This window comes from Eumetopias jubatus, unplaced genomic scaffold (assembly GCF_037043125.1).
Source record: "Eumetopias jubatus isolate StellerSeaLion01/CBP00866 unplaced genomic scaffold, mEumJub1_p1.0 scaffold_14, whole genome shotgun sequence".
Lineage (NCBI taxonomy): Eukaryota > Metazoa > Chordata > Mammalia > Carnivora > Otariidae > Eumetopias > Eumetopias jubatus.
Window position 1 is genome coordinate 37,286,994 of NW_028274820.1, and position 14,084 is coordinate 37,301,077.

At 37.3% G+C, this 14,084-nt stretch overlaps 1 protein-coding gene across 3 annotated transcripts in view; it reads left to right on the forward strand.

Annotated features, from left to right (window-relative positions):
- Positions 1 to 14,084, forward strand: part of ANKIB1 (ankyrin repeat and IBR domain containing 1) — a 144,627-nt gene that overhangs the window by 95,634 nt on the left and 34,909 nt on the right. For all 3 annotated transcript variants that reach the window (XM_028117425.2, XM_028117415.2, XM_028117435.2), the window contains 2 exons: positions 2,246 to 2,390; positions 4,064 to 4,230. In XM_028117425.2, coding sequence (XP_027973226.1) covers positions 2,246 to 2,390; positions 4,064 to 4,230 — 312 coding nt within the window. The remainder of the gene's footprint in view (positions 1 to 2,245; positions 2,391 to 4,063; positions 4,231 to 14,084) is intronic.

Below are 14,084 nucleotides of genomic sequence, written 5' to 3' on the forward strand. Positions count from 1 at the left end.
TTTTAATACCATTATGAAAATACTCTTGACCTCAGAAACCCTGTGAAAAGTCTCAGGTCCACAAATCACATTTTGAGAACTGCTGCTCTATAGTATTTCCCCTGAACACTTCATCCATCTTTATTTCTGCCAAATTGTTTTTCTTGACACAGAGGTCATTTTTACCTGGTAACTAAGATACAGAATGCCTTTCTGTTGGGATATGTCAGAGTTTTGTGGAGCATGTGCAGTTTTTAAATCATATTGAAAAATAGAGGGTAAGATTTTAAACATGTTGAATTTTAAATGCATATGAGACATTTAAACAAAAGTAATGTGTGTAGTCAAGATCTGTAGCTAAGAGGGGAGAGCTGGGCTTTAAACCTCGAGTCATTAGCATATAGGTGGTAGTTTAAGTTGGGACTATCTAGATCACCCAGGAAGAGTGAATGAAATGAGAAAGGGGGAAGAGTTTTGGTGTGAAAACCCTCAAGGACAGTAAAACATAAGTGATCAGGAGAGTAAAAAGCACTAGTGAAAGATGAATAAGGAGCAACCAAAGGTAAGAAGAATGCCAGGGGGGAAATTAAGTCCTAGAAGCCAGAGAAAAGAGAGAATCTGAAAGAAGGAACTGTTTAGCAGTGTCTAATGCTCCAGAGAAGTCAAGGCGGATAAAAACTGAGAAGTCTTGAATCCTTGGGCTAATGGGTAGTCTTAATGGCCTTGTTGAGAGCTGGCTATTCAGTGAAGAGGTGACAAAAGCCAGAGTGTTGCCGGTTAAGAAGTGAATGGGAATGGACTTGAGGAATGAATGACAAATCATCGAACTATTTTGTCAAGAAACTGATGTGAAAAGGAAGTGGAGCTAAAAAGGATCATTTAGTTGAGAAATGTTTCAGGGTAGGAGAAAACTTGAGCATATTGATAGTGCCAAAGAAAAGACCCATGAGAGAGGCAGACAAACAGAAAGACAGAGACAGAGAGAAAGGATAGGTTTCTGGACTGTGTAAGTTCTGAAGCTGGCCAGAGTATTTACGGATTTGCTTGGGGGGGGTAAAGGAGGAAGCCTCTTTCACTGAAGTGAGTAGTGAGAAGGCAAAGATAGCTAAAGACATAGCTAGGTTCAGGGTGTGATGGGGAGATAGTAAGAGAGGGCTCTGTTTTCTTCAGAGTGCCAAGATGAAATTGGGGAAGAAGGTGGAAATGGACCAGAGGAAGCAGATCTGATGAGATCTCCGTTAGCTTGATTTTTATTTTTTTAAGTGCAGTTGAATTAAGACACAGAGAGAACCAAAGGAAAAATACTGCAGGCAGAATAGTCAAACTGTTGATGATCACTAGAGAATGGTGACTTAGTTGCCTGGTTTTCCATTTATTTTCTCTAGGTTTAAGTGTTAAATCACATTTCAAAAGCTAATTTGTTTCTTGTTTTTCCATAGGGAATAATAATAAAAATAAAACCCTAGCTAAAATTTATAAATTCTTATTCTATGCTAGGCACCCTGCAGATACTCATATACACATTATATCTTATAATCTGTGTAACAATCCCAAGAAGTGCTTATTATTATCTCCATTTTACAGATAGTGAAACTGAGGGGCAGAACAGGTAAATAAATTGCTGAAGATCATATGACTTGTTAGCGGCAGACCTGGAATTCTCTAACTCAAAATCCTGCTCCTTAACCACTTACTTCACCTTGGGCTAGATTCCTGCCACTCTCCAGGATACCTTTTCCCTACTACCCCAACTAGTGTGCCTAGAGTAGGACATGCAACTTAATACTCATCTAAATGAAATATAAGGAGATAGTCTTTTCTTCAAAAAGATATACTATCTTCCAATGCCACTCCCAAATCTCTTGGATTAGGCATGATTTAATTTTATATAATTGCTTCTTTTTCTCTAAAGGTATAGAATATCGAGGATTGAATATGACCTTTCTAAACCACTCATTTCTGAAATTTTAATGTTAAAGATAATGTTTCAGATTTTTAGAGAGGATAAAGCAAAAGAAGAACATTGTAAAAAAATAATGTATATATAACAAATACAAATATATATATGTGTGTATAAATGAATGGTTGGGCAGGTAGTAAGTGTTCAATGTTTGTAAATTATGTGAATCAGTGTATTACAATTGATATTTCATACTTCGGTCATTGGTTCATTTCTAACAGAAAATTCAGCATAAAGAAAAAGTTCTTAGAATGTGCAAATAAATTATATTCTTCCTTTTTTTCTGTCAATTGATAATTTTAATAGGTTTTTGAATCTGAAAATTCAAGAAGGTGAAGCTCACAACATTTTCTGCCCTGCATATGATTGCTTCCAACTTGTGCCTGTGGATATCATAGAAAGTGTAGTTTCTAAGGAGATGGACAAACGATATCTACAGTTTGATATTAAGGTATGCTGCCAGTTATCTGATTTCATTTTCATTTTCATTTTATTAAACCTATATAACAGATTTTATTTAATTTTTTTGTTTTATTTTTGAAAACACATAGAATAATGACTGACTTTTGTCTCCCAGAAAAACTGCATGAAGGAATGATGGCATTAACTAAAGTTTTAAGCTAAAGCATTATGTTTTTTAAAAGATTTTATTTATTTGAGAGAGAGCATGCACGTACATGTGAGTATGGGGAGGGGCAGAGAAAGGAGAGAGAGAATCCCAAGCAGGTTCCACGCTCAGCACAGAGCCCAACGTGGGGCTTGATCTCATGGCTCTGAGATCATGACCTGAGCCAAAATCAAGAGTCAGACACTTAACTGACTGAGCCACCCAGGCTCCCTAAAGTATTATTTTATGGTTATGATAGATAAAATAAAAATAAAAAATTGAAGTAGTAATTTAAAAAAAAAAACTTGCTCAAAACTATTTACTGATTTGCCTGTTCAACTTTTAAAACTGATCAAGACAGTGTTCAAAGTAAATAGTACCTATTTGCAGTTTTCCAAAAGATATATTTTAGACTTCTAAATGTAAATATTCAGAAATAAAGATTATCAACTTGGAATGGGTTTTTTCAAAGAATAGTTTCATATGATGAATTATAATGTTTCTCTTTTTTTCTATATTTATTTGCATTTAAGAATTGTCCAAAAAAAAAGAATTGTCCAGAAGTATGCAAGTTACTTTGTTGTGTGGTTTAAAAATTATACTTTGGGGATGCTTGGGTGGCTCAATCAGTTAAGCGTCTGACTTTTTTTTTTTTTTTTAAGATTTTATTTATTTATTTGAGAGAGAGACAGATAGTGACAGAGATAGCAAGAGAAAGCACAAGCAGGGAGGAGTGGGAGAAGCAGGCTCCCGCTGAGCAGGGAGCCCAACGCGGGGCTCAGTCCCAGGACCCTGGGATCATCATGACCTGAGCTGAAGGCAGACACTTAACTGACTGAGACACCCAGGCGCCCTGAGCGTCCAACTCTGGATTTCAGCTCAGGTCATGATCTCTGGGTGGTGGGATTGAGCCCTTTGTTGGGCTCTCTGCTCAGCGGGAAGTCTGCTTAAGATTTTCTCTCTCCCTCTGCCTTTGCCCCTCCCCCCATAGGCATGCGTACTTGCTCTCTCTAAAAAAAAAGTGCAGATTTTTTTGTAGTCTAAACCCTATGACATACGGACTTTTCAAAAAGATGTCCTGCTCTTCTGTAACAAAGCATCATAATCCTGATTTTTATGTATTATTGGGGTGCCATTTAGAAATTTACAGTACTAATGCAGCTAATAATCATATAATTATTTTCCATCAGAAAAGCAGCACATTGTATGAGAAAACATTTTTAAATTACACATTTTCTGTGTGAATAATTGCATTTTTGCTTCATCATCTACCTGGTTTTTAGATTGAAGAAAACATAAATTTAAAATGTCACGTTGTTACTAAGGTAATTACCTCTTTTTTCCTTCTTACTAAGTTCCATACTTTCTGGTACTATTTTAAGTATCTCTTGAGACTGATTATTCCTTGTTTTTTTTTAGTTCATCCTTTTTTTCCCTCTAAAGTAAATTGACATGGGATCACTCGGAATTAAGAGTTAAAATAGTTCTGTTGTGTTTTATTATTGCTGTTTCAACAGGCCTTTGTTGAAAATAATCCTGCCATTAAGTGGTGTCCTACTCCAGGCTGTGAAAGAGCAGTCAGACTTACAAAACAAGGGTCACATACATCTGGGTCTGACACACTCAACTTTCCCTTGCTCAGAGCTCCTGCTGTGGACTGTGGAAAAGGACACCTCTTCTGTTGGTCAGTATAAGACAAGTTGGAATCAGCCTAATCACCTTTCTAACAGTTTTTAAAGAGACTTTGCATCTTGAATTAGGCCTTTGGAGTGTAGTATATTTCACGTCATTCTTATTAATTTAAAAAATATGTGATGAGTAGTCATAGTTTATATTTACTGTGTGCTTGATTTGTACCAAATTTGTATGCCAGATATTTTCACATATTGAATTCTCCCAATAATGCTGTGAGTTGAGTGTTGTTATTATTATACCCATTTTACAGATAAAGAAACTCAGGCATAGAGAAGTTTCCCAGGGTTATGCAGCTAGGAAATGGCAGAAATGGGATTAGAGCCCATGCACTTAAACTCTAGTAACAAATTGCTGAGAATAGATTAGAACATGTTTAGAACTTTATACTTTTTTTCTTAAAATTGAAGGCTCCGGCAGTGATTCTTAACCATGGATGCCCAGAATTAACTAAGACCCGTTTTCCCAAATTTTCATCATAGGCCCCAACAAATAAGATTTTGATTTCGTAGGTTTTGGAATAGGGCCCCAAAAAAGAAGCTTGTAGGTGGTTCTAATGCACAGTCCTAGTTAAGAATCACTTTGTGTGTCTTGTGTTTTTTAACTATATGTCTGACATCAGCATTTAACTATATGTCTGACTATCAGCATTCTGCATTATTCAGAGTAGATTCAATGATAATTAGCTGTTGTTGTTTATTTAGGTAATTAAATGATCAGAAAAAGAAATAGTATTTGTTCTCCTTTTTTCTCATTTCCAGATTTATCACGTATGCAAGGGTATACTTTAGATGGATATAAGACTCTACTTATTTACTTATCAGAAACCAAAGTCAAATTATAGCACTGCTAAATAGTAAAAAGGCATAGTTATGGAAATATTCCTACCCTGAAAGGTCTATTTCTTACCCTCATTATCATTATCATTAGCTAAAAATATTTCTTGAATTGCCAGTCTGTGTATAGCACTGAACCCTCTAGGTCAGGTGTCAGAAAACTACTGTCCCCACCAATTTTTATTTGAACACAGCCACACCCATTCGTGCCAGTTTATTTTCTGTGATTGCTTTCAGGCCATGGCAGCATTACATAGTTCCGACAGAAACCATATGGCCTATAAAATCCAAAATATTTACCATTTGGTTCTTTACAGAAAAAGTTTGCTAGACTCCTGTGCTAAGTGCTTGAATGAAGTGATTAATGAAAGGAAAATCATATTGGCTACTTTGATGGCTAAATCAGACTCAGCAAGGAAAATAGCAACAGAATATTGAGTAATAGATTATATCCACATGCCTTATAGTAATTTTTCAAAACATTTACACAACAGATTCATAATTTTTAGTTTCTTAACTCCACCTCACTACCTCACTAGAAGAGTTCAGGATCCAGCTCAGGAGTGACAAGTGAGTTAATGAATACACACTTAAGCTTAATTTTTCATAAATAAATAGTCCTTAGAGGAATATGAACCCACTTTGCTATAACGTAAGAATACTACAGTAAAAAAAATAAAGGAGCTTCCTCTTTTGAGTTAGTGTGGAGTTTCTTCAAAAACTTAAGCTCATGTGCCCTAAGGTACCCCACTGTGTGCACCCTGTGCATCTAAAATGGTACTAATCAGAGGTGCCTCGGCGGCTCAGTCAGTTCAGTGACTAACTTTGGCTCAAGTCACAATCTCAGGGTCCTGGGATAGAGTCCTATGTCATAGGCTCCACACTCAATGGGGAGTCGGCTTGCGCCCCCCCCCCCCCCCGCTTGTGCGTGTGCGCTCTCTCTCTCTCATTTTCTCTCAGATAAAGAAATAAAATCTTTATTTAAAAAAAAAGCGTGAAAGGGGGTGCCTGAGTGGCTCAGTCAGTTAAGCATCTGCCTTCCACTACCCTTATGATCCCGGAGTCCCCACCCAGGTCCAGCCCTGCCTGGGGCTCCCTGCTCAGCGGGGAGTCTGCTTCTCCCTCTGCCCTTCACCCTGCACGAACTCTCTCTAGCTCTCTCTCAAATAAATGAATAAAATCTTCAAAAAATAAAAAAATAAATTTAAGAAGTCTAAAATGTAATGGTACTAATCGTGTATTATCCTTGGGAAAATTTAGAAAAGTTATCACATAAATCGATTTCTGAGTTCTCTGTTCATGTAAACATCCTGATTGAAAAAGGCTAATTTAAGAGGATTGGTGGAGAAGCTACAAAAATGGAAAATATAAATATAAATATAAATTAGTAAAACACTTAGAAGATAAGGAGAAGAAAGCATTTGCTAAGATCAGAGAATAATAAAGTTTTGAAGGGAAAAGAAGAACCTGTGATTAGCATTGTCTTCTTAAGCTCTGGTTTCTGTAGTCTGGCTTTTACTAGTTTTTACTACAGATGAGCTTTCACTTTTTTTCACTTTTCACTTATTACTATAAGGCATGTGGCTATAATCAATTCAAAGGTATTCTTCCCCACCTTTGTACGTTACAAGTAGTAAGTTTGATTTGACTAAACATGACAAAACTGGTGGAAAAACTACCAATATAGGTTAGACTCTAAAAGCTATATGAATGAGTCTATAAACATATATGGTGCTATAAATATACATTTCTAGACCAGTGTTTGGAGAAATATATTCACTTATTCTTTCTCACACCCCAAAATATCGGGCTGATTATACTCAAGATTCAATGGAGACAATATATCAAGACCACAGGCCCTCTTTTGAATTTTATCCCATTTCAGGGGATCTGTGAATGGCCACATGGATTCAAGGTCACATTTGGTAATTATTTACTCTTTCTCCTGTTCACAAGGGTAGTAGAGAGCTTAGCAAATAGAAACATCATTTACTGGACATAACAATTCTAGTTCTAATTCTAAATCCTATTCTAGGATTTTTACATTGCCTGCTTCAACTCTCTAGGCATTAATTTGCAGTCTCTGTTTTTACATTCTTATCTTCCTACTCTTATTCGTGTAGTGTAAGAGCTTTGCCTATAATCAAATTTCTAAAAATTAAAAAAAAAAGAAATTCTAGGAATTCTACTGCCCTTATCTACTATTTCAAAGAGAGGCAAAATCTGTATGCAAAAGGAAGCTTTATAAGAGATATCTTCATAAAATAAAGGCATATGATTCTGGGTGTTGCTTCTTTCTTTCTCCAGAAAGCTCAGAAATATTCTCTAAAGATGATTACAAAAAAACACAAGAAAAGGCAATAATAGTTCCTTCTTTTTAAGAGCTGTGTGCGATGTGTGCCTGGATATAACTGAACATATTTATTGATGGGAGGTAAGGTAGGAGTAGACATTCCCCTTCCCACCACAGTATAGCCCTTTCTCTTTTTTTTTTTTTAAAGATTTTATTTATTTATTTGAAAGAGAGGGTGAGAGAGAGAACACAAGCAGGGGGAGTGGGAGAGGGAGAAGCAGGCTTCCCATGGAGCAGGAAGCCCGATGTGGGGCTCGATCCCAGGACTCTGGGAACATGACCTGAGCCAAAGACAGACGCTTAACGACTGAGCCACCCAGGCGCCCCTATAGCCCTTTCTCTTGTAACTTGTTCACCCACCACTTCTGTGCCCTTATTAACTGAACCTAGAATGTTTTCTCCCCCTAGCCTATATAATTATATTTTGTCTGATTTGACTATATTGTCCCTGGACAGTGTTCATAACTTGAGCCAATGACCATCTCCCCTCTGTTTTAATTAAATAGAATATGCTACTGTGTAACATCTGTGCCCTCTGAACAAACAGCAGTCGTTCTTTTCTGAGGCAACTCTTTTTTTTTTTTTAATTTTTTTTTTTAAAGATTTTATTTATTTATTTGAGAGAGAGAGAGAACGAGAGATAGCACGAGAGGGAAGAGGGTCAGAGGGAGAAGCAGACTCCCCGCTGAGCAGGGACCCCGATGTGGGACTCGATCCCGGGACTCCAGGATCATGACCCGAGCCGAAGGCAGTCGCTTAACCAACTGAGCCACCCAGGCGCCCCTTTAAAGATTTGTTCTTGGGGCTGCTTAGGTGGCTCAGTTGGTTAAGCGTTTGACTCTTGATTTTTGCTCAGGTCATGATCTCAGGGTCCTGGGATCAAGCCCCACATCAGACTCTGCACTTAGTGCAGAGTCTGCTTGTCCCTTTCCCTCCGCCCCACCCCTTGTTTGCACTCTCTCTCTAAAATAAATAAAATCTTTTTAAAAATAAAAAATAAAGATTTGTTGTCAAAAATACTTCTTAATACCACCCAAATTCTAATCTATGAAGAGAACTCAAATTTAACCTTATGTATAGTGGTCATTTCTCTCCTGTTTCGCCTCATAGTGTCCTCAGTCCCTTTAATCTCTAGCGTTGCCACTGGAAATGGAGAGACTTAAATGGAATTCATCTCTTCTAAATCCATAGACAGTCAAATATAAGAGTTACTCAATAAAATTGACTGGCATGAATATTCTAAACAATAATATTGTGTGGTTTTTAATATATCACCCAGCTGTGGAACATTTATTTACTGAACTATACAAAGAAACCTTTTAATAGTGTCACCATCACCATGAAACAAATTGAACCCAGTAAGATTTGGATTATAGGGATACAACTGATGAGAAATCACAGCATCAGGTTTCTAGTCCACTGAAGTTTCCAGTGAATCAGAGTACGATGTGCAGACTTGTCAGGTATTTTGGGAAGTTTCACAAGTGATGTGCATTAGTACATTAATATTGTCATCAACTTGTTCTGTTTTCCTCCAATACCCACAATAAGGATTTTGATAAAACCTACTCTCCTGTTAGGATCATGAATCTTGATTGAATTAAAGCATAGTTTCATGCTTCATCTCCTCCACAGACTTCACAGACAGTGGACTCTTTAAGAGTCCCCTGGGCAAAATAAATGTTGTTCTTGTTTGTGGGCCCTAATAGTTGAGTCTCATCTTCGCTTGCAAAATTAGAGTCTCAATTTCTTAGCTTAATAGCCCTGGTTCTGGAAAAAGATTTTTCCAGACTGGCAATATTTAGCTATTTAAGTATCAGAGCCCTGCCAACAAGCAGAACCTATTCTCCAGCTTGTCCCTAGGCCCAGAAATGAAACATGATATTTATTTGATAGAAATTGATCATAAGACCCTGTTTAAATATCATGTCTACTCTATACAAAGTATCATACTCATCTAAATAAATACTGCTGAAAGTTCAATTTATCAAGTTTTAGTGGAGCAGGTGATTGACATTAAGCAGGAGACACAGGGCCAACCTTTGAGACTTAACTGCCACTAACTAGCTGTGTGACTTGATGATAAATAAGCATCCTCTCTTATAATACAGTAATACAGTTGAAGCCTTTGTAACTGATGCAATCAGCACAAAATGTACTAGTTCCAAAGCCAAACTACTTGGCTTCAAATCTCAGCTCATCTGCTTGCTATCTGTGTGACCTTTGGCAGAGTACTGAGCCTCTCCATGCATGTAAAATGGGGATAATAGTACCAATTTCAAAGAATTGTTATGTGGATTAAATGAGTTGGTACGGGGCACCTGGGTGGCTCAGTCGTTAAGCGTCTGCCTTCGGCTCAGGTCATGATCCCAGGGTCCTGGAATCGAGCCCCGCCATTAGGCTCTCTACTCTGCGGGAAGCCTGCTTCTCCCTCTCCCACTCCCCCTGCTTGTGTTCCCTCTCTCACTGTCTCTCTCTCTGTTAAATAAATAAATAAATAAGTTGGTACATGTAAGAATTACAACACTGCCTGATATACTCAAAAATATTCTTGTTTGTTTAGAAAGAGAGAGGCAGGGAGAGGGGAGAGGGAAAGGAGGAGAATCTTAAGCAGGCTACACACACAGTAAGGAGCCAGATGTGGGGCTCAGTCTCACAACTCTTGAGTTCATGACCTGAGCCAAAATCAAGAGTCGGATGCTTAACTGACTGAGCCATCCAGGCACCCCAAAAATTTTGGTTTTTTTAAATTATAATTCTTAATTTCTCCATTAAGGGAGAAAGTTGCCTAAAGGAGGGGAATCAAAATGAGGATTTCTACTTAGGATGGGTCATTAATAAAGTTCTAAAATGGTGGTGAACTGAAATTGTCAACATTTTTTTTAAGAGGGAGGCGTTACCTTTATTTTTTACTGTACTATAAACATGTAATGTGATAAAAATTGTTACAATGGCAATCCTGTTACAGTGCATAAATGTATCAAACTGGCACACGTGTATACTTTAAATTCACACCGTGTTATATGTCCAATTTATCCCAAAAAGTTTGAAAACAAAAAAAAAAACCTTTTTTTTTTTTTAAGATTTTATCTCTTTATTAGAGAAAGAGCACAAGTAGGGGGGAGAGGCAGGGAGAGGGAGAAGCAGGCTTCTTGCTGAGCAGAGAGCCCAATGTGGGGCTCAATCTCAGGACCCTGGGATTATGACTCGAGCCAAAGGCAGACACTTAACTGACTAAGCCACCCAGGCACTCTAAGAAAAAAAAATTTTAATTAAAAGCTTGCATAAATGAAGTGTTTCAGATCATGCTTTCAAAATATTTTATAACATTTTATAATAAATTTTTCCCACCTACTTATTTTTTTAATTCAACTGATTAACATATAATGTATTATTAGTTTCAGTGTAGAGGTCAGTGATTCATCAGTCTTATATAATACCCAGGGTTCTTTACATCACGTGCCCTTCTTAATGTCCATCACCCAGTTACCCAATCCTCCCACCCACCTCCCCTCCAAACTGAGCAACCCTCAGTTTGTTTCCTGTGATTAAGAGTCTCTTATGGTTTGTCTCCCTCTCTGATTTTGTTTTGTTTTATTTTTTCCTCTCTTCCCCTATGATCCTGTTTTATTTCTTAAATCCCACATCTGAGTGAGATCATATGATAATTGCCGTTCTCTGATTGACTTTTTTGCTTAGCATAGTATCCTCTAGTTCCATTCACATCGTTGCAAATGGCAAGATTTCATTTTTTTGATGGCTGAGTAGTAGTTTAGTAGTGTGTGTGTGTGTGTGTGTGTGTGTGTGTGTGTGTGTGCCCCACATCTTTCTTATCCATTCATCTGTCTATGGACATCTGGGCTCTTTCCATAGTTTGGCTATTGTGGACATTGCTCCTATAAACATTGGAGTGCAGGTACCCCTTTGGATCATTATATTTCTATCTTTGGGGTAAATACCCAGGAGTGCAGAAATTGTCAACTTCTTGGTAGGAATTTCCCATCAGGTTATGAAACTTTAGAACGTTTTTCCTTTTCCAGAATCCTTTAGAGCCACTGTATATTTCTGCCAGTGGTTGTGCATAGTCACAAATTTTCAAGGGAAGAGCCATTCCTTTAATCTCTTGATATTAGTTAATCATGATATTTGGACAGGGTTAAGGATTTTATATTAGATAATCTTTTTTTTTCCTTTATAACGAAGCACTTTTTCCCCTTAGTGAACCCACTGTATTGGTGTGTCTAAATTTCAGTTGACTGTGTGGCAAAATTCTTTTTCCAATTCCCTTGTTTTTAGTGACATTTTGAGGTACAGTCTCAACAACAGGCACCAGGTCTCTCAGAATTCTTGTCACCAGTCATCTGTGTCTTGGTTAAAACTTTGTTCAGGAATTTAGCTTTACAGTATCTACAGAACATTCCAGTCTCTTTATTACTTGTCTCAGAATAACATCTCTCCCTACACTTGACATAATTCAGATTATCAGTCACATAATGTCTGGTAGCATTGTTATTACCATACTTTAAAGTAGTTGGGCTTATTTTCCCAAATACCTTAGTTTTAAAAGGCAACCTCTAGCTCTCTTTTTAATTTATAGTCCTTGCTCTAACTTATTTTTTATATAAAAAGCCTCTCCTTTTTATACCCACTCTTAGCATTGCATTGGAAACTGCCATCGAGTTATAACCGTCAGAAGTGATCCTACTGATTGGGCTAGCACGTGAGGAAGCAGCAGCTCTATGTCCTCCTGTGAGGTTCTGGAAAAGAAAATCTGTTGCTGTGTAATGCAACACAGCCTCAGAGACCAAGCATACCAATAAACGATTAGGGCCTTTTGAAGAAATAGCATTTATTTTTTCAGACTCCGTTTGAAAACATTGGGCTTTCCTCTCCACCGCCTCCCGCCCCGAGTATTTTCTCAGTTCTGTCAGAAAATGTCCTAACACCAGAGCCAGTCATACTTGGTATTGATTCTAGTAGGGAAAAAATATTCAATGTGCTGTTTAATCTTCAGGGGGAAAACTCTTAAAATTAATGGAAATAATTTATTTCACTGACTTCATTTGTTTTAGGTACTGCAGATATAGAAGTCTATTTTACACCTAAATTTTTTTTAATAAGTCATAAGAAATCTAGGTTCTGTATTCCTACATGTATTCTCAAGCACCATATGGAAACACGGTTCCTAGATCTGTGGCATATTTTTTACCCTGGTGTATGCTAGTGTATGTGCCAAATTAAAGTTAACAGTTATCACATCTATCCCTTACATTTCTGGGAAGCAGAGTTTATTTTAATATGTACTAAAGGGAATGTAATATATCTACTTCCATTTTTTTAACTCCCATTTTTAATCAACTCAGTATTTTTTGAATGACTATTAACACTAAGTTACTAAGAAACATTATAAAACCTCAGTTATGAAAAAGATTTTCAAAATGCCAGATTCGGTAATGTCAGGAATTGAAGCAAACTAAATTACTTTCCAGATAATTGTTTTTTTTTTCTTCAGAACATTTTTAAGTATATAATTCAGTGGTATTAAGTACATTCCTAATGTTGTGCAACCATTTCCTATCCATTTATAGAACTTTTACCTCATACCAAACAGAAACTCTAACCATTCAGCAATAACTCCCCATCCTCCCTTGCCCCTTAGCCACTGGTAACCACCATTCTACTTTCTGTCTCTGTGAATTCCCTGTTCTGGATATTTAATGTAAGTGGAACCATACGATATTTTGTCTGACTTATTACATTTAGCATAATGTGTCAAGATGCATCCATGTTGTAGCATAAATCAGAATTTCATTCCTTTTTATGGCCTACTAATATTCCATTGTGTGTATATATACCACATTTTATTTATCTGCTCATTACTGATGGACCCAGGGGTTGTTAACCATATTCTGGCTATCGTGAATAATACTGTTGTGAACATTGGTGAGAAAGTTTGTTATTGCTTTCAATTCTTTTAGGTACATCCCTAGGAGTGGAATTGATAGATCATGTAATAATTCTGTTTTATATATTGAAGAATTACCAAACTGTTTTCCATAGAAACTGCATCATTTTAGATTCCTACCAGCACTGCATAAGGATTCCAGTTTCTCCACATCCTTCCCAAGACTTGTTGTTGTCCAGTTTTTTGATAGTAGCTATTTTAATGGCCTTGAAGTAGAATTGTTATATTCTTTTTTTAAAAAAAGATTTTATTTATTTATCAGAGAGAGAGAGCACAAGTGGTGGGGAGAGGGAGAAGCAGACATCCCACTGAGCAGGGAGCCCAACACAGGGCTTGATCCCAGGACCCCAAAATCATGACCTGAGCCAAAGGCAGATACTTAACCAACTGAGCCACCCAGGTACCCTGTTACATTCTTAATACAGTAAAATATTACTTCTTAGTTTGTAAGACTACCTGCATCAGCAGGTGTCTTAACAGACTTAAACTTTGCAAATAAGATCTTTGTTTAAAATAACACATCATGGAGTGCCTGAGTGGCTCAGTCGGTTGAGCATCTGCCTTTGGCTCAGGTCATGATCTTAGTGTCCTGGAATCGAGCCCCACATCAGGCTCTCTGCTCAGCAGGAAGCCTGCCTCTCCCTCTGCCTGCCACTCCCCCTTCTCATGCTCTCTCTCTCTCTGTCAAATAA